Source organism: Gopherus flavomarginatus, chromosome 2, assembly GCF_025201925.1.
Source record: "Gopherus flavomarginatus isolate rGopFla2 chromosome 2, rGopFla2.mat.asm, whole genome shotgun sequence".
In the NCBI taxonomy this organism is placed as follows: domain Eukaryota; kingdom Metazoa; phylum Chordata; order Testudines; family Testudinidae; genus Gopherus; species Gopherus flavomarginatus.
In genome coordinates, this window is record NC_066618.1 from 102,009,148 (window position 1) to 102,030,406 (window position 21,259).

Sequence of the window (21,259 nt, forward strand, 5' to 3'; positions counted from 1 at the left end):
ATACAGCGTAAGCTCATTAAATCCGCCCCCTTCCTCAATGTGGAAGAAGTTATGTACAGCTTCTCTCCCTCCTCCTCTAGTTATGAATTACACAAACTTGTTTTAGAATAAACAAAAAACAAGTTTATTAACCAGAAAAGGTAGATTTTAAGTGATTATTAGGAATAGCAAACAGATCAAAGCAGATTACTGAGCAAATAAAACAAAACATGAGACCTAAACTTAATGCACTAAGTTAACTGGTTAACAGTAGCAAATTCTTACCCTAAATGTTGTTTCATGCAGGTTGCAGAGTTTCTTGAAGGTAAACTGCACTACTTTCAGCTTAAATCTCCAGGTATGCCTTTCACAGGCCAGACCTTTTTCACCTGGGCTCAGCCCCTGCACCCTCCTCCCTTCCCCCCACTCAGTTCCTTTGTTTCTTCAGGAGTTTTCATCAGTCTTTCTTCTTGGGCATGGAGGCATTGGAGAAGAACCATAATTAACTCACTCCCCGGCCTTAGATAGGATTTGCATATGGCAGGAATCCTTTGTTTCCCAGTTTGACTCCCACTCCCTCTTGTGGAAAAACACTAGAAGTTGAAGATGGTGTCCAGTACAAGGTGACATGATCAGCTGACCCTGCAGTATCAAAGCAGCATCCCAGGAAACTTCTCAGGAAGGCGGGAGATTAGCATCTTCAAAGACTTCCCCCTAATGGCCCATCCGAGCTGTTTGCATACTGTCTGGTGGATGTTCCCCAGGAAACATAGTTGTAATTGTTACATAATTAATATATCTAACTTCAGATATAGAAATGATACATGCATACACATTGGATAATCATATTCAGTAAATCATAACCTTTCCATTGATATCTCACATGACCTACCCATCTTGCATAAAATACATCTTAGTTATGCCATGTTCATATCATAAGCATATTTCTATGAAGAGTATGGGATGTAATGTCACATGGTTAACTCATCATCTTATATTAAACCTTTCACTAGGGATGATGCGACTAATATATCAGAACCATGGCTGTTTTGAACAAAGACATCTATCTCCTTCCCAAGCAGTGTTAGAGGTTGTCAGTGAGTAAGGTTGGGCTTCTAAGGTTTTTTTCGATGACCATTAGCCCTTCCACATGTTAGTAGACAGAGCAATTGTCTTTTGATAGGAAATATCTCAGAAATGCTGTTCAAGGATGCACCAATTCAAAAAGCAGCTGAAGTACTGAATAGCTGCTGCTTTTAGTATATTATATTCTCTTTGTCCCTGTACGTTTGGATCATGAAGGCAGAGGATCCCAAGCATTATTAGCTGCAGATACTATTTCTGATTTCAAACTATCTTGGGCTGTGAATGCAGTATATGGAGCATCTCCCAATTTCAGACCTCTTGGAGAATAGCACACTAAATGGTTGATCTTCGTTTGTAATGGTGCTTCCAACACTACACGAGACAACTCGGTAACGGATGATATAAGAAGCTTTTCTCCTCTTCAGAGGAAAGCAACAGATGATTCTTTCCTACAAATCGCTATCTGTAGTGACAGATGAGTTAGAAGAAAAGAATCAATCATGTTTATTCATGATGGGCTCCTCCATTTCCAAACTTGACCTCTGAAGACACAAAAAGTGCAGATCCAGAAAGTGTTTAGCGGACAAAAGGCCAAGCATGCCACTGTACTAAGCATCTGTACTGAGAATGAGGCCATATTTTTAAAGTATTACATCATTTCTGGGCACTGAACAGTATTTTTTTAAATTAACATGCTTGTTAATCATTGCTGGCATCGCAGTACTCACTGACATTAAGTTATAAGCTAGACTTATCATTGCCCACTCATGCAAAGATTTGAAAAAGCCCCTAAATCATGCCCTTAAGGCCAACAGAGTCAGCCTCTGGCAGGCCACTTGAGAAGTGAGTTCCAGAGCCAGGGGATCTCTGATGAGAATGACCCGCCTTCAGCCCCCAGATTTACATACCTAAGGAGTATCTGCAGAAATGTACAAGTTTGATTTCTGGTGCCTTTGCTAACAGGGAAGAAGTGATTTTCTTGGGTAGCCAGGACCAAACCAAGCAAAACTTTATAGCTCAGCTGCTCATCATCAACACTGCAAATTAATATTAATAGGTAATAGGTCTTAAGATGTAACAGTTTATACTTTTCTCATCCCTAAGGAGCAGGGAGACAAACTAAGGAAAGCGTCTGAGATTTGGCAACATCAGTGCTTGCGCCTTAAATTCTTAATTATGGTGCTAGAATTCGCTGTAATCTCTACTGATGGAGAGTTAAAAATTGACCCTTCCCTCTTTCCTGGTTCATTTTCACAATTATGCATGTTTTCCTTCTCCTAAAAGATATAATCAAAATCTGTAGTTGCTGACACTTCATCAGATGCACCAGCCAGTTGATGTTTAGCTACCTTCCAAACCGATACATTGTTTTGGTACTTGCTAAGAGACCCACACATTTGTAGCTATTTCGTATAGCACTGAGTAGAATGTTAATCATGTAGTCTAGGAATAAGAAAGGTATTATTTAGTTTAAAAAGAGAATCACTGTCACCAATGCTAAGACCATATTTATTTTACAAGTATTATCAATAACTAGGAATCCTGTTAAAGGAAATTATTAAATAGTGGAGAGGGAGGCATTTTGATATCCAAATTTTTGGCTCTGCTACCTCGCTTTTCCTTTGGCTCTCTCTCCGGAGACTGAAGACAATTTAGTGAACTAGCATAAACACTCTGAAGCTGAAGGCCAAGGTTGATGCCTTTATAGTTTCAAGTTTAAATTTATATTTTGACTCTGAATATTGAAGCTCTCTTCTTTGCTCCAACCTCATCCCACATCCTCCATACAAAAGTTTGGGTTTTTTTGTTTTGTCTCTTTTTTTCATAAAATTAATGCACACATCACATATATAGAGCCTGATCCTGCTCTCATTAAAATCAGCCAAAAAATCCTCATTGACTTCAGCAGGGGCAGGATTGCTCCCACCATTTTTAAAAATTACAAATATAGGAGCTACAAATTATAGGCACATTAATGTACAAATTGGGAATATAGCAGTTGCTATTTTTCAGGCTTCTCAGTTTACAAATACATTAGTTTAAAAGCCATTAACCCTCAAGACTCATCACCACAGGCTTCATCTTTCAACGAGAGAGGTGTAATGGCATTATATGTCTCAGTATCCAAGACCTTTAAGGTGACAGCATAGAGTAGCAAGGGTCTCCAAAATGTGTATCAAAGGGACAATAATCAAACAGTCTTTATTGCTCAGATGTATGTATGTGTGTGTGAGTGTAGAAAGAGATACAAATACCTTGAACCAGGGCCCTATTTAGCTCACAAGATACAGTCTCTTGAAGGCAAACAGAAAACCAGACTTTCCCCACTGCATGGGTCTGAGTAGACATGTTGCTTGCAGGGTAGGCAACCAATGTAAATGAGTTTCCCAACCCCAGAACTACACTATTCTCTATTCTTAGTTCTTTCTCGTCCTTGCAGGGTATATGTAGAGAGGACTGGAACTATTTCCACCCTAGGGCTATTTTGTAACCTCCTTCCATGACTCCAACAGAGAGAGAGGAGAAGAGAGTCAAAATCCTTCCCAGATGCGACTGTAAAATGAAACAAGACAGATACCCTGTCTTTGGAGGTTTACACACATACACACGCTTTCCATAAAGACAATTTTTCCTGGTCCCAAGGCAGTTTTTTATAGGTTTCCCTTTGGGTCCATTACCAATGCTTAGATATCTACAGTTAGGCTTTGATCAGCACTTAACTCTACAGTTCCTTTGGGAGCACCAGAGCGTTTCATATTCTACATTAATTATAAAAGGAAGTATTTGTTTTCCTTCTTAACAGGTGAAATGTGAGAACGGTTCATGAAATTTTCATGACGGTAATAGCTTAGGCCGGCATGACTAATATATCATCAGTTCTTGTCTGAAGTCCTAGTGAGGCACCCAGTGGCATGCAGATGCGTCTACTGAGAACAGGGGTGGCTCCAGGCATTTTGCCACCCCAAACATGGCAGGCAGGCTGCCTTCGGCAGCTTGCCTGTGGAGGGTCCGCTGGTCCCGTGGCTTCGGCGGACTGCGGGAGGTCCTCCAAAGCCACGGGACCAGCAGACCCTTCACAGGCATACCTGCAGGAGGTCCTCTGAAGCCACAGGACCAGCAGACCCTCCGCAGGCACATCTGTGGGAGGTCCTCCAAAGCCGCGGGACCAGCAGACCCTCCGCAGGCAAGCCGCTGAAGGCAGCCTGCCTGCCGCCCTTGCGGCGCTGGCAGAGGGCCCCCCACGGCTGGCTGGCCCAAGCACTCGCTTGGCATGCTGGGACCTGGAGCCACCCCTGACTGAGAAGTAAAAAGACAAAGGGGTTCAGGCTTTTGAGTGATGTAATATGCTGCAGATCAGTTTGGAAGTTTGATAACAGTAAATATTCAAAACACTACATCTAAATCGAAATGTATCTAAAATTTGAACTGTTATCAGACAAATGCAGCCCTATATGGTGTAATCCTGCAGTATGTTACCATTCTTATATCTAAAATGTTTTGACCTGAATAAGGAAGAAAATCATGCAAAACTTCAAAATGAAAATTATATTGGTCTTGATTCTCCACTGCCTTGCACTTGCGCAATCAAAGCATGTAAAATGCTGTCATTGGGAAATGACAATGCAAAGTGCAAGGCAGTGCAGAATCAAGTCCATTGGCTCATCTAATCCATCCCTGCACCCAGTGCAGGATTATTCCCTATGTTTTCTTGTGTGTTGTCCAGTATAGTTTTTTAATTGTCTCCAAGGATGCAGCTTTCATTGGAAGACTGTGTCCTTCCACCCTTCCCTAGGAAGATTTTTCCTTAGTCACCATAAAAACTACACACAATTTTTACACGCCTATCACATAGGGTGAACAGATGTCCCGATTTTATAGGGACAGTCACGATTTTTGGGTCTTTTTCTTAGATAGGCTCCTATTACCCCCCTCCCCTGGTCCGATTTTTCACATTTGCTGTCTAGTCACCCTACTATCCCACAATCACTTTTAAAAGCTTTTTTTCTGTGGTTACAAGAAGAATGCTCTAACAAATTTCAGGAACCCCTGCTATAAGAAGTTAAGAGGATAGTAGCAACCCATTTAGGAGTTACTCCATGCATCTCAGTGGATTGTTGAATCTGGAGCCTGTTGGTGACAAATTAAATGTCAACGGTGTTAACTATTACACTGCTGATGATTCTAACAGAAACATCCAGCAAATGTGTCTTTCCATAATCCCAGACTGTCTCCCACACTACCCTATGTACCAGTTTCCCAATCTGCCTTGCACTTTGCATGTGTATCAGATGACATGGTGTGTACAAACCATAGTCGAGCTTGGATTGCCCTAAAGCAGTTCAGTGCATCCACATGTCAGCCCTGTATTTGGCATAATGGTGCAGGCATGTCCTCACTTTACACTCTTCGTTTCTGGTTGGTAACCGTGCATGCTTACTGCCACAGCCGCCAGAGCAGAATTTTATCACATTTATTACCAAAGCAAAATCACAGAATTCCCGAACCAGAGAAGTGGTTTCTTTCCAGGATGACTGCTTCCACAGAAGAGTTATTTGCCATGTTTGCTACTTTTTGATTCCCAGTGGATTGATAAAGATGGACAGTTGGCTGCTGTAAAACAGAGAGATAGGGTGGAGATTAAGGGATTCCTGAATATCGAAGGAGACTATCAGTATAGTTCCCGCCCAGCCTTTACAACCCAAATAACTAAATGGCCCTATTTATGGTCCTGAATAATGGCTAGGGTGGTGCACGGTGTTTAGAACCAAAATTCATTCAGCTTCTTTGTAGAATTGGGATATTTTTGCCTAAATAGCATGGCAGTGACTGGTTGAAATTTCTGAATGAGGAAGGCAGCTTTCTTTTTTCTTCCTCAACCTAATAATGCAGCAGCAGTACAGCTGTAATCCCTATGAGCAAGATAATTGCTTTTGCTATGTGAAGGTTAGCTACTTGTAATAACTACAGCTTCGTGACGCTTATTTGCACTGAGCAAGTCATCATTTGTGGCTATTGTGGAACAAGTATCGGGCAATGAACACGGTCCTGCTGGGATATGTTCTTACAATTAATGTCTTGGAGATAATGGAAGGATTTGAAGGGTCGCCAAACTGTGATGGAGAAAATGAACACTCTTGCCTATTAACAGCTCCCACATTGGTGCACCTGTGTATTATTGCCGCATAGATTATTTATTATTCCTCTTTGATGCAGATCCTAGTAGACCACATACACGAGTGTCTAGATATTAATATTAGCTCACCAGTCAGTTAACAAGAATTTTGAAGAACTCCTGTTTGTATCTAAGGAAGAAGAATGACAGACTGTATATTCAAGATGGATGTTGATAAATTGGAGAGGATTTACAGAAGAGCCACAGGATAATTAAAGGGTTGGAAAACATGCTTTATAGTGATAGACTCCAGGAGGTCAAACTATTTTGCTTAACAAAGAGAAGGTTAAGAGGTGACTTGATTACAGTCTATAACTATCTACATTGGGAAGAAATATTTAATAATGGGCTCTTCAGACTAGTACAGAAGGGTGTAATATGATCCAATGGCTGGCAGTTGGAGCTAGACAAACTCGGATTGGAAATAAGATATAAATTTTTAACAGTGAAGATAATTAAACATTGGAACAATTTCCAAGGGCCGTGGTGGATTCTCCATCACTGACCATTTTAAAATCAAGATTGGTTGTTTTTCTAAAAGCTCTGCTCCAGGAATTATTTTGGGGGCGTTCTGTGGCCTGTGTTATACAGGAGGTCAGACTACTAGCTATTTGACACACCGTGGCTCTGCTCCCAGAGTATACACTTGGGAAACCACTTGGGGCCATGGGGTCTGAAGAGAGTTTTGGAGCTAGAGAGGTGATTCTGAGCTATTAAGACTTTGGTGCAGATGTTTTGCAGCACAAAAGGAACCTAGATGCCTAAGAAGAGAAAGTTAAACTCCATAATGAGCAAGCCTCTGGATTGCATCAGTGGTCTTTAATGGCAACCTATTACAAGATACACCAAAGAAAAAAGAACAGCTACACTTTAAATACTGACCTGAGTAATAAATAATTTATCCAATTTCTGCATCTCCTCCAGTAATGGTTTTCTTATTGAAATTTTCTTGTTGATTCATTGAAAACATTATCATGTTTCAGTGACAAACTATCAAGTGCTGTAAGCGTGCATTCATATGCACAGCTACCAGGGTTGGCACTATAGAGCTAGCAGTGATGTGCAGTAGAGAAAAATTATGATCACAGAATAAATAGATGAGCTTCCCTTTGAAAATACTCCTCAATATTCTGTGGATGGCCAAACCTCGAACTTCCCATCCAAACTTTAGCCTAAAGCTGAACTGATTCTTTGGCCCATCTCTACCACAATCACTCATTTGTTTACTTTAGGCTGTGCAACAAAAAAGAGATTTCCTTTTTCTGTCACACAGTTTGCTGGTATTGTATAGCAGTCCCTAAAGGCTGGAGAAATTGGAATCCCTCCTGGACAGCAATATCTAGTATCACTAAGGCAAAAATCTCATTAGAAGCACAATATGATCTCCCACTGTTAGGGAGAAATAAATTAAAAAATCGTATAAAAGTCTTTGTTAGTTCAGGATGCTGCAGACATACTCGACTATGTGTTAACACATACTGCTGGATTGCCTCTTGTATTTCATTTAGATTCTTGACTGGTTTGGGGTTGAGTGGAGTGGCTTTGAGATATCAGGCAGAGGGGAAAGTTTCTTATATAAAAATAAAAATACAAATTGCAGCTGACTTTTTTTAACTTTATTTATTTTAGGATCTTGGGCTTGTGACAAGTGTATTTTTAAGCCAGTCTTGTGAGTTTTCAGGAACTGATGTATAATAACATGAATCTTTGATTTCCGCTTTACAGCCAGTGCTGATTTCCCATACAATGGTCAAGCTATAGGAGATGGAGTTAACCGGAACTCTGCCATTATTGGAGGTAAGAAAAATATATGCCCTGGTAAGATGTTTTGTGGCTTGTGTATAGAAGTTTAAAACAGCAGAAAATAGTGTGTTCAAACTGCTTGGATTAGTAAAGGGCTTCCCTACATGGGACAGTTATACCAGTTTAAGGTAAGGTTTGAATTTAAGCCACTGTAGTTATACTGTTAAAACTCCCCACGTAGACCTTCTTAGCCCAGTAGAAGAGTGCCTTTTTTCAGTTTAGCTTGTGGCACTTTGGAAGCTATTTAAGCTAAAGTCAAAAAAAGCCACTTTTATTCAGTGTAGTTGTACTGGTATAACTGGTAAAATGTCCTGCCGTTTAGTGTAATGAACTTGTACACACCAATCAGCGTGAACCTGGGGCCTGATCCTGCTCCCACTAAAGTAGGCTCAAGCCTGTAATTCAAAGGTTGTAGATCAAGCACACTCTGTTATACTCTTGACATGATTCAGCTATCACCAGGGGCGGCTCCAAGCCCCAGCACGCCAAGCGCGTGCTTGGGGAGGCAAGCCACTGCGGGGTGCTCTGCCGGTCACCGCGAGGGTGGCAGGCAGGCTGTCTTTGGCAGCTTGCCTACGGAGGGTCCGGTGGTCCCGTGGCTTTGGCAGACCTCCCACAGGCATGCATGCGGAGGGTCTGGTGGTCCCGCAGCTTTGGCGGACCCTCTACAGGCAAGCCACCGAAGGCAGCCTGCCTGTTGTGCTTGGGGTGGCAAAATGCCTAGAGCTACCCCTGGCTGTCACACTGGCCTCACCTCTACTTAGGGGCCAGATTCTTCCCTAAGACCTCACATAACCTCATAATAATTACAAATGCACGTTATTAATTGCACAATTTGGCCTCAGCATCTAAGAGCTTGTCTACACTTAAAATGCTGCAGCGGCACAACTGCAACACTTCAATGAAGACATTACCTATGCTGATGGGATGGGTTCTCCTGTCGGCATAGGTAGTCCACCTTCCCGAGAGGCGGTAGCTAGGTCAATGGGAGAATTCTGGCTACACCGGAGGCTAGGTTTGTTTAACTGCCTCTCTCATGGGGTGTACATTTTTTACACCTCTGAGCAATGTAGTTATACCAACCTAATTTCCTAGTGTAGACCACTCCTTAGTGAAACTGGTTTGTGAGTAGCATTTTCTTAATCATAATTCAGATATTATCTGCAAAATGGGGATCCTGGTTCAGATTTATACATAGACATATATATGCTTAGATCCCCTGGCCTACACCATCCAAATGGGTATTCAGATAAGGGGGTTGGGTCTGAGCCCCTCTTTAATTAGCACCGTAGTATGCTAGAGAGGGATAGTATTACCACATTAATCTCCAAATGCAGTCAAGTATTTTTCTAAAAGATAAACCTTTCATCTTAAAATCTGTTTTAGGGAGAAATTACCTCAGCTTTCTTTCATTTATCCACAATGGAACAGCTTGTACATGGGGGGGGGGGGCAGAAAGAGAGAGTCTGTAGCCTGGTGGTGAGAGCACTCACATGGGGGTAGGAGACTGGGGATCTAGTCCCCTGCTCCAAAGAGGTTTTTAAATTATTTATGCACAGGGGAAGAGCTTCAACGGGAGAGACTTGGGGTCCCCACAGAATAGCCCATGGCCCAGTGGTTGGAGCACTCACCTGAGAGATGGCAGATCTCTGTTCAGATCTCATCTCCTCATCAGGTGGAGGCAGGATTTGAACTGGGGATTGCCCACAGCTCAGGTGAGCACCCTAATCACTGGGCTAAAAGCTACGAGGGAGTCCTTCCTCTTAAAATGACATAGGTAACTAATCCCAAGAGAGAGTTTACAGCTGAGAATTGAAAACAGAGGGAGGTGTCTCCCTGCCTCCAGACTTAGGTTCCTACTTCTGAGAGGAGTAGGGGGCGGGGGTCTTGTATGCCCCTCCCTCAGCTTGGCATCTCCCATTGACTATCTTAGGGAGAGAGTCATCTAATGTGCTTGCTTTTGTGAATCCCATCCTGAGGTGCCTGTCTTTCTCCATTCATTTTATAGAGAGCCTGAGAGCTCTGTGAATCCCATTGATTTTCTGGTAACCTAAAAGCTAGGCGTGGTGATGGTGACTTAAGTATCTTTGTGAATTTATTATCAAATCTGCCTCTTTTTAGGGTTGAAAAACTAAGTGTCTATAACTTGTTGGAAAATAGAAAAATATTTACAAAATATTTTGTGAAAAGTACCCCATTTTTAATTTTAAAAATCTGAAATTGAAAATATTTTGACAAGCATCAGTATTTATCCCCCATACGAACTGGGCTCTCTCCAAGCACAGAATTGCATCTCTGAATATAGGGAATGTAACTAAACAACATCCTGAATGCCCAGCTCATCAATTACCAAGCCTCATATAAAATGACTTACTGCAGAAGAGAAAAGACTTTCTAGGATTGTTAGCGTGAGAACCTTGCAGTTTCCCACTCTGGATGAAATTCACACACCCACAGAGGGCCCATCCGGCCCTCTACACCACACTTTAACTTTAACACCCTTAGGGAACAAGAGGAAGGTCATAAAGGGGGCTTGCTATGTCAAAGCACTCAGTACTTGCCTCAACTAGGCTATTGCAGAGGTGACTCTAAATATGATGGTGCAGTTGAGGGTAGGTCAGATGAGGGGCAACCTCACCTGACCACTTGGGGGTTCAGAAGGCCAGTACCCACTATTCCAGACAAATGCAGTAGGCATCATAGAAGGCCTGTGCTGCATCTCCATGGCCTACCTATAGGTGGCATGTGGATTCTGTCCCCCAAGTAGTTGCCCTGACAAAGCCCAGGTAACTCATCTTCATTTATACAGGTATTTAGTGGGAGTAGTTGGGCCCTCTGTCTCTATGACCACCCATAAAGCACTAAATATACCTGTGGACTGTATAAATAGTAATAATGTTGAGGTTCAACCATTGCAGTAAGGATTAGGGGACTCTGTTTGATTAAGTTTTGGAATAAACCACAAAGAAATTCCATAGACATTAATAGCGCCAAACAAAAAAAGTGAACTTTCAGTGGTAGTTAATTGCCAGATTGGTGTAAATATATGAAGTAGACAGTAAAATCAAGCCTCCGTGGAATTCCTGAATTTTTTTTTCCTGCTTCTGTCATTTCTCCTTTCCATTAGGTGTCATCGCTGTTGTGATCTTCACCATCCTTTGCACGCTGGTGTTCCTGATTCGCTACATGTTCCGTCACAAGGGAACCTACCACACCAATGAGGCCAAGGGGGCAGAGTCTGCTGAGAGCGCTGATGCAGCCATCATGAACAATGACCCCAACTTTACGGAGACCATCGACGAGAGCAAAAAAGAGTGGCTTATCTGAGACTGTGCGGAGGGGGTTGGAAGCAGGGCCGGGGTGGGGTTGGGGATGACTCTTTTAGCAAGGAGAGAACGCTCTACTTCAGACTTTTGGGCACATCTAGTAAAAAGATCGGCAAAAATGAAGGAGCAAGAAACAGGCAAAACCGATGAGACTGGAAACCAGGATGACACACACACATTTAAGAAAAGTACTTTTTAATATTCATTTGCAATGAATTGCCCCGTCTGTATCCAAACAACAACAACAAAGAGCAGCTTTTAGAGCTTCAGCATTGGTTAAAATTTGTCAGTAATACCTGTCTTTTCTGTGTGTGTTTAGAGGTGTTCTAAATACCCATGATGATAACAGGGCCAGTTTTCTACATTTTTTAAAAGCCCTTTAGAATGTGGATATTTCTGTCTTGAGAACAGCTTACAAATTGGCACATCCTTAAAGTGTTCTTTTCAGTCACTCTTAGTCGGTTCCAGAAAGTTGCCATAATACCCATAATACTCGTTCACGTATTGTTTCATTTGGTGGTGTTTGAATTGGGGCTTAAAAGTTCTAGGGGAGGAAGTGGGGGAGGGAAAAGAGGATCAAATTATATTTGCCAGTTTTCAAAATGCTAGCATCTTGTGCCAACACTTTGAGTCCCATTTTGGCACAGGCATTTCAAAATGTTGATTGTGTATAGTACTTATCAGCAATGTAAAAATATTATAATTATTCTGATGATAGGAGAGGAGTAAAAGCACAGGAAAATTTTTGTTTTGGTTTGTTTCTTTAAATCTGAAGGAGTCTGTAGACCTAGTTTGAGTTTGTAGACTTAATCTGTTTCTGTAACTCTGGCTATAATGCTGCTGACCTGAGGCCACATGGTGGTTTCAGTTTAAACTCAGCTCTGCCTGTGATATATTGGCATACACTGTATGTAGGCATAAGCATTGTAGTTGGAAATTAGAGCCAGACTTTACCGTTTGCTTGCTTTTGTTTCTCTGCATAGGCTGTCACAGAACTATTAGTACAGATCTAAGGAATGCATTTGATCCAACAGTTTTCACATACTACTTTTCTGTCGTTGGCATAGCAATTTAGTTTGTTCTTTAAATCTTTGGTTTAAATTCCTTTGTGAAGAAAGTCTCTGTCAGTGTTCTCTCAGGCAGTAAAGTAAAACAAGAGGCTTAAAGAGTCCTGCTCCTAGAGAGGGCAGCAGAAACACACAGCATGAGAGCAGAGGTCCTTTTCTTAATAAACAGATTTGCCTGATCAGTTTCACTGTCTTTGTGGAGTAATGACTAAGGACTGCAAAGGCAATATCTAGTGCTTCAGGGATCACAATCTCTCAGACCAGCTGAATGTCAGGCATGTCACTGAGAAAGAGGCAGTCAGTTTGCACAGAGAGTAAGTGGTAGCCTAAATAGTTAATTTCATCCTTTGATGGCAATAAAGTGGTTTTTGCTTCCCCACTGCAAAGGAGCAGGAGTCTCCAATAACCTTGTTTGATGGAGACACAGGGCCTTATAGGTAGTTATGCATGGAACAGAATGAAGATATGAATGTATAGCAGGACATTTACTGTGCATCAAAAAACAGAACCAATACTAAGAATTTCTTATGAAAGGATTTATGCCTGTGACATTTTTGGTGTCACGTAACCTTATAATATTTACAATTTTGGTATGCACAGCTTTAATCCATTCCTTCAGTACCTATTTGCAAGACTTATTTGAAATTTCGATGAACTGCACTCTGATGAACTAAGCAACGCTGTTGTCTTTTAGTTTCTTCTTCTCCTTTATTTTTGCTTTATAGAGCCTTATTTTGTTGGATGTTGTAAAGTGAAAGGAGATTTTTTTTAAATTAGAGATGGAATATTGGAGCATTTTCAGGATTCCTTTGTATTCATAGCTCTTAAAACTGCTTCCTTGTTTATAAATGCACAGTCAGCAGACTTGGCAACAAGTTAAAGACATTGGATATGCGTTAAGGCCTTTCGTTAAAATTCTCCACAGTCTGTATCATAAACGGGACTTATTGAATCACTATAGCTAATGTAGATCTCAAACCCCCTACTTTCTTCAGGGTATGGATTTGGACTCAGTACGTAAATTTGGCCAGTTTTAAGAAAGTCACTGTCTGTTTCTCAGGTATCTTTATGGCGGTCCAAACAGGAAAGAAATCCATCTTTGCCCCACCTCACCCCATGCTTAGCACTGGTTTGCCTCAAAATCTATCATCTCTCTCTTTGAGTGAAAAGTCCTTATTCTTGTTTAAGATCAGTGGATATAAGAAGAACATCCTCCCCGTGATGAGTGTCAAAACAACACTATAGCCTGTTGAAACTAATCTGCCATACATCACTAGCTATTCAGGCCAGCCACCTCTACTGTTGGGCGGGGAGGTCACAAAAATCTTCTCTTCTAGTGAAGAAAATTCCACTTCTCCTTATTGATTTTAGTTTGTTAATTTGATTTCAAATGGTATTTGAGGCATTCACAGTAAAGGCTGTGCATGTTACTTCAGAAGGCCCAGATACAGCAAATGAGAGCAGAGGGCCCATTTCCTTAGGCTGTGATGTTGTTGCAGTAAAAAGGCTGACTTTCTAACTGAATTTAGTGTGAGAAGTGTCAGCCCTGCCACCTGAGACTGTAGTCCTATGGTTCTTCACACAACAAAGACAGCACAAGTCACCGCAGGGGCATGCTTCCCAACTAACGTGCCTCATCCCTGCACTGGAAGGGCAAGTGGATAGTTGTCTCTCCATGTCCAGTCAAGTCTTCAGGTACTTGGTTGACCTAGCAACAAGCATATCAGTTATGACAGTGGTGTTTGTGATGGTGATGTCTGTTCATTAATAACTAAACTGAGACCACTAACTCAATTCACATGAGGCACTGAGCAGCCATCTCATGGAAATGATGAACCTGGTCTCAATTCAAACCCGTACAAGAAAGAAGAAAGGCAAAGTCAGTGCCAATACTCTTAATCATCTGGTCTCCCAACCTTCTCTCTGTCTCATCACAGAATCTCAGAGCTCTTCATGTGAAGCTCATGAAAGCTGTGTAAATTTGAGTTGGCCTCTTTGCAGGGAAGCCTCATGCAGTGAGAAGAAGATGGTGAAAAACTTCAGTGTTATGATTATTTTCCTGATTAAGCAGGAATAAGGAGATGCCTTCATAAACCCAGAAGCTAATTGTGTTAATGATTGAAAATCTTATTGAGAGCTGCATTAGCAATAGTGTATTTCCTTCAACTGGAAGTGAGAGAGCTCAGCAGGCTGAGACAATGAATTTGACATTGCAGACTGACACACGTGCCCTCCACACCAGTATTTTATGGTGGAGATGGTGTCTTGGCTGCCGGTTCTTAGAATGCCTTGTAGCTAGAATGCCATGGTGCTAGAATGCCTTGTAGCTAGAATGCCATAGTGACTAATCTTAAGTAGGACAAACACTGGCCCTGCAAGGGCCCAGGAACTGAGAACCAGCAGATTAAGACGGGTAGCTTGCATAAGCCTGCAAGCACCATTTCTTTTGTAGGGAACTTTCCCTTGCAAAAGAAATGGTGATATCTTATATGATTCTTGAGGGGAGTTCACAGGTACGTCTGGTTGCTAAGAGAGTTTGTACTGACCAACTGAGCAGTTAAAATGGCAGGTAATATAGTGAGTTTTTGGCAAGTGCTATATATCTTCTGTAGTGGCAAACGTGAATCATAACAGAGTGAATCCTGATGAGCATGCAACACTGTCCTGAAATGTACTCAAATATCATAGAAGAATAGTGCACATTCAGCTGAGTCAGTTTTGTCACTCATTTTAGTCCCTTTCCGCGTTTGAACATGTGGGAAAATGTGATTCTAAAAGGCCTGCTCCTGCGCCCATTGAAATCCAGGGCAAAATTCCTGTTGATTTCAGTAGGGGGCAGATTGTGCCCAGAATCAGAGTGTTGATCTAGTGAGGTAATGCTAAGGGGTATTGGGATCAACAGTCATAATAAAGGCCCCCAGGAGATCAGCTGTGAAGTGCCAAAGAAATTTTGCCCTAGCCAAAATGATAAAAATTAAGATGTTGATAACAATACAGCTTTTAATAGAAACCAGCTTTCTAATCTGTTGTTTCTTATGTGTTAATTCAAATGCCCCTTATTCCATATTAGAGTCAGTTTACATTACCTTTAAAATCAGAAATCAATATTAAACAAACATGCGAAATTTCAGCTAGGACTATAGTATTTGTGCCTACCATATACACTGCACCTTTGTTCTCTTATACATCGTTATGATTTTCACAGCAGTTACCACTTGAAAGGTATGAGATTCGCAACGTTTTTAATCATGCTCAAGACAGCATGATGCATATAAAAGGGTGGTTATCATCAATATTTCACTAAGATTGCCAAAGAGGGAGTGTATAATTACAAGTTTGTGGTAGAGATAAGAGTTCATTTTAGAAGAGGGTCTATTCAGTGACTACATTTTAATCAAAACAGAATCTCTTTTAATGGCAGATGCGTCTGACATCCAGAATACCAATTGAAAGGTGAAGCTGTTACTCAGTCTGAAAAGCAGTAGCTTTTTAATATGTTTTCTCACTCAGATTATCTTCCATTGTGTCATAAGCATGGTGACTCTTTAAGGGTTACATTGTTGAAAAGCAGAACCTAAATTCTATCTCTGTTAATCAAAATTGGTATTCCATCCTAGAGATATGAAACAGGAATCTCACCTCCAAAAGTAACAGCATGTAAATAAGAATGAAAGAAGGAAAATATGTATGTATGCCTAATATCCTTTGTGAATGTCTTTCCTTTAGTTAAAAGTTCTATTAGAAACCGGACTGATAAATAAAAAAATAGAAATTCTACATAGTTTTAATTATCCTAACATCTGCTTCCTTGTGCTTTGTATGTTCTGATCATTGTCTATATTTTTTCTTCCTCTAACAACAGGAAGTCAGTTTGGAAAGGACAGACGCCTCTGCCTCATGAGAAAAGACTCAAAATATGCAGGGACTCATAACCTCTCCAAAAGGACTTGTTCCTCCTTGCAATAAAGGCGGCAGTCAGGCACAAAAACAGTATTGTTTAAAAATAAACTCTTGCAAGACTGTGTTTAGTTTTCATCTCAACCAGCCTTGATTACATGCTGAAGGTCAGCTCCTTGGCTAGTGTAAGCCAGCATAGCTCCATTGACTAAAGGAAAGCTATACCAGTACAGGGCAGCTGAGGATCTTGCCTCAAAAGTTTGATCTGCACAAAATGACTGCTTTTGCTGTGATTATTGCCATTCAGGCACCTCTGCAGACAGTGTTAAGGAAGTTTTGCTCTTGCTAGCATTCATTATGCATCTTATCTTCTGCATTGTAGTATTAAATACCTATAAAAATGCCATCTCTTAAAAAAACGTAGTATAGTTCATTTGTGTTCCTTCAACACCATACTTCTGTCTTTGAATATGGATGTGAGCCTGCTATTGAATGCCGTGAGTTGTGTATGCATATCTAAGGGCAGAACTGGGCCCTCTGTCTTTTAATAGGTTAAATTATCAGGTCCCAGAAAACTTTTATATTAAATACCTTCATAAAAGTATATGACTTGTACTTGAATAACAGTATGTGAAACCAAGCAGGGAAACATGAATGCTGCAAATACCAGTGAGTCAGGGGACATAGTTACACCATTGTCCCCAACCAGTTGTGCTGTCTACTACAAATTGCCTTGATCATGTTCCAAAACCAACTACAACCCTGGTCCTGTCTAGGATTTTAGCTGAGTTTCTAGAACATGATTACATATACATGACAAATTGTGACCCTGTTGTAACCTGGCACTCCTGACTCTGCTGTATTTATACTGTGGGAGCTCAAGAGGGGGAGAATAGTTGTATGTTCTAGTGAAAGGTTGTTTGTCTTGATGGGAGTACAGTCATGTGGCTAGAGAAAAGTACTGGGATTGAAGACCTGTCCATTTTATTATCATCTCTGCTACTGACACGCTGCACCTTTGGGCAAAGCTTTAACCTCTGTCTGCTTCAGTTTATCCAGTGTGTGTTTCACCGAGATCAGATTGTGTGTGTGTGTAAAATACAAGATTATTTTGAGTGTGGTGTGTATAGCTATTGAATAAGCATTCACAATTGCGCTTCATTCTGAAGACTTTAAAGTGTGTGAGTGTGGCAAAATGAAAATGAGGATTATATCGGAACCATTGCAGGGTTGAAAAGTATCAGGTGACAGAGGTAACTGTCTATCTTTAAATTCAGCAGGATGAGGGAGAAAAAGGCACTCAATTTTGCTGTTGACTTAAATGAGAACACAGTTGGACCCAGTACCCTGAACTGCATTTCTTTGGCCATCCAAAATACAGTTGAAGGCTTGATTTATACTAAAAGTTTAGAGTGACATAGCTATGTTGCTTGGGGTGTGAAAAATTCACAACCCTAAGCACCATAGCTGTGCCAACCTAATCCCTGGTGTAGACGCAACAAGGATGATGGAGAAGTGCTTCTGTTGACTTAGCTACCACCGCTCCAAGAGGCGGATTCCCTTCAGTGATGGAAAAAAACACTTCCCTTTCTGTAGGATGCATCTACACTGGAGTTCCAGCAACAGAACTGCAGCACCGCAATTCTACGTCTCCTGTTTCTTCAGCACCATACTTCCGTCTTTGAATATGGCTGTGATGCCACTTTTCACATACAAACAGTTCTCCTGCCAAAAAGCATCCAAACTAAACTTTCAGGGACTTTAATGAGTCAAAGAGAGAGAAGGAAAATTGTTGAGGCAACAAAAACAAAACCAGGTCAGGCACTGTAAAAAGAGAGCATGGTGTGAAGAGGTTTCAGCACAGAGAACATTGATTTTGATTGTAATGAGGTTTTCTGTTTCTAAGACATCAAATGAGGAAAGCAAAGCACTGCAGCTTTGAAATTAAAAAACAAACAAACCCTGAAGCTATGAGTAGAATCAGGTGCCCTATTTTCTTCATCCAGTCCCCTTCTGAAACATGCCAGCTGTGATATTGACTGCTTAGGCCCCTGTTGGGCATCTAAATGTATCGACCAGGACTTGAGAAAAGTGTGTATCTCTTGCTTAACCAACAAATTTAGTTGCTGTAAATTACCTTTTGCAGAGTTAATTCTGCCCTTTGCACAAGCTGGAGCAATGACATTATTATTTAACTCATTAGAAACATAGCAGAGAGATTGATTGGTGATAATATAGAGTACCCCCTGCCATTCCTGAGCCCAGTAAATAACTGTGGTAATGAGCATTGATATTTAATGAAGGCTGTTGTCCGGCACATTGAATCATGTGGCTGAAATTTCTAGGAAACAAGAAATAGGAATGAGTGGATCTGAATGAAACACAGAAACATAACTTGATGTTTGTGGGATTGTTTTGCTAACTAATGGATGAGCTATGCATTTATAGAGTCTTTAGTCAGCATTCTCCTCTCCAGTAAGTAGTGTGAACTGTTAGGTACAGCGAGACAGCTCTCCTCAGAGTATCTGTGTAATGCATAATCTGCAGACATAATCAGTATGGGATATACAAAACAGTGTTCTGCATGGTGGCTCTGTTATATGCAGGTAGATTGAGAGCAGAGAGGAAAGACAGTCATGTGGCTGAAAGGCTGGCGTGCTGGGTTGAAATTCTGGTTCTTTCCCAATTTTTTTGTGTGATCTTGAGCAAGTCACTTGATCACTCTATGCCTCAGTTCCCCATCTAGGAACGGAGGCTCATATCTTGCTACCCCATAGGGATGATGTGAGGAGAAGTTCACCACTGTTTGTGAAGTGCTCAGATACCACGCTGGCAGGACTCTCTAAGTACCTAGGTAGATGGAATTTAGTTGTTTGATAGATTGTTTTTTTTTAAATCCACCCTTTCACTTCAAACTAGATCGATCTAGCTAATTTATACAGCCCCCATTACCACTCTGTATGGTATTATCCCCTTTTTCCAGCCAGAGAGCTGACACTGGCTCAAGCTGGTACACACCATTTGGGGTGGAGCAGGGAATCCTAAGTCACTGGCCAGCAGCCTAACTAGGAGACAACCCTTCTTCTTTGCCTTTGAGGCAGTTCTCAGACGGGTTGGTGTCCTTCCCAACTTTCCACTCTATCCCCACATTGTTGCAACTGCTCTTTTGCCCAAGGTTAGCTGGTGGCTTCTCTTTCTGGAGCTAGTTAATACTGCTCTTGAACTATCACCACAGTGATGAGTCACTCCCTTCCCTCAGGGGCTGCGTGTGCTTCCTCTGCAGCATTCCCAGCCCGAGAGTCTCCACTGATAGCTCTCTTACACACAAGCATGTCTTTGATTATCAAGAGTGCACCTGGACAATGTTTTAAAAGTGAATATTTCTTTAAAGGATGAAATTCTCTGTGTGTGTCAGACTAGCTAAGGATGGGCGAATAATAAATCTGTGGCATCATTTATGCAAAAAAATTGTAATTCTTCGACCATTGCTCTGAAAACATTGACTGGCTTCACAAGTGGAACTCAACTGGCGTTGTAAACTCCTTAAATTGCCCAGACATCAAACATCAGCATGGCCTCCAGTGAACTAGTCTCTATATGTGTGTTCAATCAGCAGCCATACCTTATCCAGCAATGTCTGCCCCCTCTAAAGTCACACTTACTATTAGCATGTCACTGAAGCAGTATGTTCTTTGGAGGAGCAGCCCAGAAAAAGTTTCAGTGTGCAAGCTGGTCCAACCACTCAACAGTACTAGGTCTTAAAATATGTTTGTTAGATGAATATTTAAAAATAGATATACTGCATGTCATCATAAATGTGTTGAGATGAGTGGACCATGCCAAGTGGCTGATCATACTAACGTGCTCTGCTATAAAAGGAAGAGTTCCCAGGCTTGTTTCAAACCATGCAGTACACAGAAGCACAACGTTTTATCTGCTGCACAATCCACTGCAACAGGATAGTAGCAGCATTGAAAAATTCCCAATGGGTCATTTTGCTGAATGCCAATTTTGAGCCCTTTTCCTTTTAAAGTTATTGCTGTAGGCACTAAATGTTGCACAGACTGACAAGCCCTCTGCTTTCAGAGGGGTTGCGTAGGAAATAAGTCAGCAAAGAATGTGCTCTATTATCCCCAGCTCTTACTCCTAATCAAAAATCCCCTCCTCTCCTACATACAAATACATACAACACTATCCTGACTTGCTAGCTGCTCTACCAGTGTCAACAGTGCTTCTTAGTTCTAGTATCAGTGCTCTGTCTTGTGCCAATGACCCAGTGAAAAAGTTATTTGCTACTTCCTAAAGTCACTGCTTGGTTCATAATAGCAGAGCTGTTTCTAATTTATAGCACTTGATTCCTGAAAGTAAAATTTTACGTCACCAAATTCTATAAAGCAGCTTTATCGTAAAGTGTTCCTATTTGTGTCAAAACCATATTGCTGTGTCAAAGAGAGAGTGCCTATATATTAGACCCATTCTTTGTAAGACTAAATACATCTTAGCTTAGTTTTCATTTTCCTCAAGCTCTATTACTTTTAAAAGCAATGCCTGGAGAAATAGACTTTTTATTTCCCTTAAGTGGAGAATTGCCACAATATCCCTAAAAAAGTCAAGATTACTTCTCAGCTGTACCTCCCTACGTGATCGTCTCCCCAGCCCTTCTACTCCCTCCCCCAGCAACAAAAAAGGATGGTTATTTTTTCCAAGTGAATATAGTAAAATCGTAATAGCATTGCCTAGCTCATCCTAACTGGTTTAGGTACTTTGATGCGTTCGTAGAGGACCATCTCAATAGGGATCGTTCCCAACTTTTTTAAGATGTTACTGGTAGGGCTAAGAAATATAAAGGGAGTTTATGTATGAATTTATTTTCTGCGGGACAGATTCTTTGTTCAATTGTGCAGGTGAGAGCAAAATCTGGTTCTATA

General features: G+C 41.2%; 1 protein-coding gene and 1 long non-coding RNA gene across 2 annotated transcripts in view; one reads left to right on the forward strand and one right to left on the reverse strand.

Annotated features, from left to right (window-relative positions):
• CNTNAP2 (contactin associated protein 2) overlaps positions 1 to 12,749 on the forward strand; it is a 1,698,090-nt gene extending 1,685,341 nt beyond the window's left edge. Inside the window, exons 23-24 of the mRNA XM_050937667.1 lie at positions 7,964 to 8,035; positions 11,169 to 12,749. Of these exons, the coding sequence (XP_050793624.1) occupies positions 7,964 to 8,035; positions 11,169 to 11,368 (272 nt within the window). The 3' untranslated portion in view covers positions 11,369 to 12,749. The remainder of the gene's footprint in view (positions 1 to 7,963; positions 8,036 to 11,168) is intronic.
• Positions 1 to 21,259, reverse strand: part of LOC127043773 (uncharacterized) — a 489,959-nt gene that overhangs the window by 197,486 nt on the left and 271,214 nt on the right. The gene's annotated exons all lie outside the window — the stretch shown is intronic.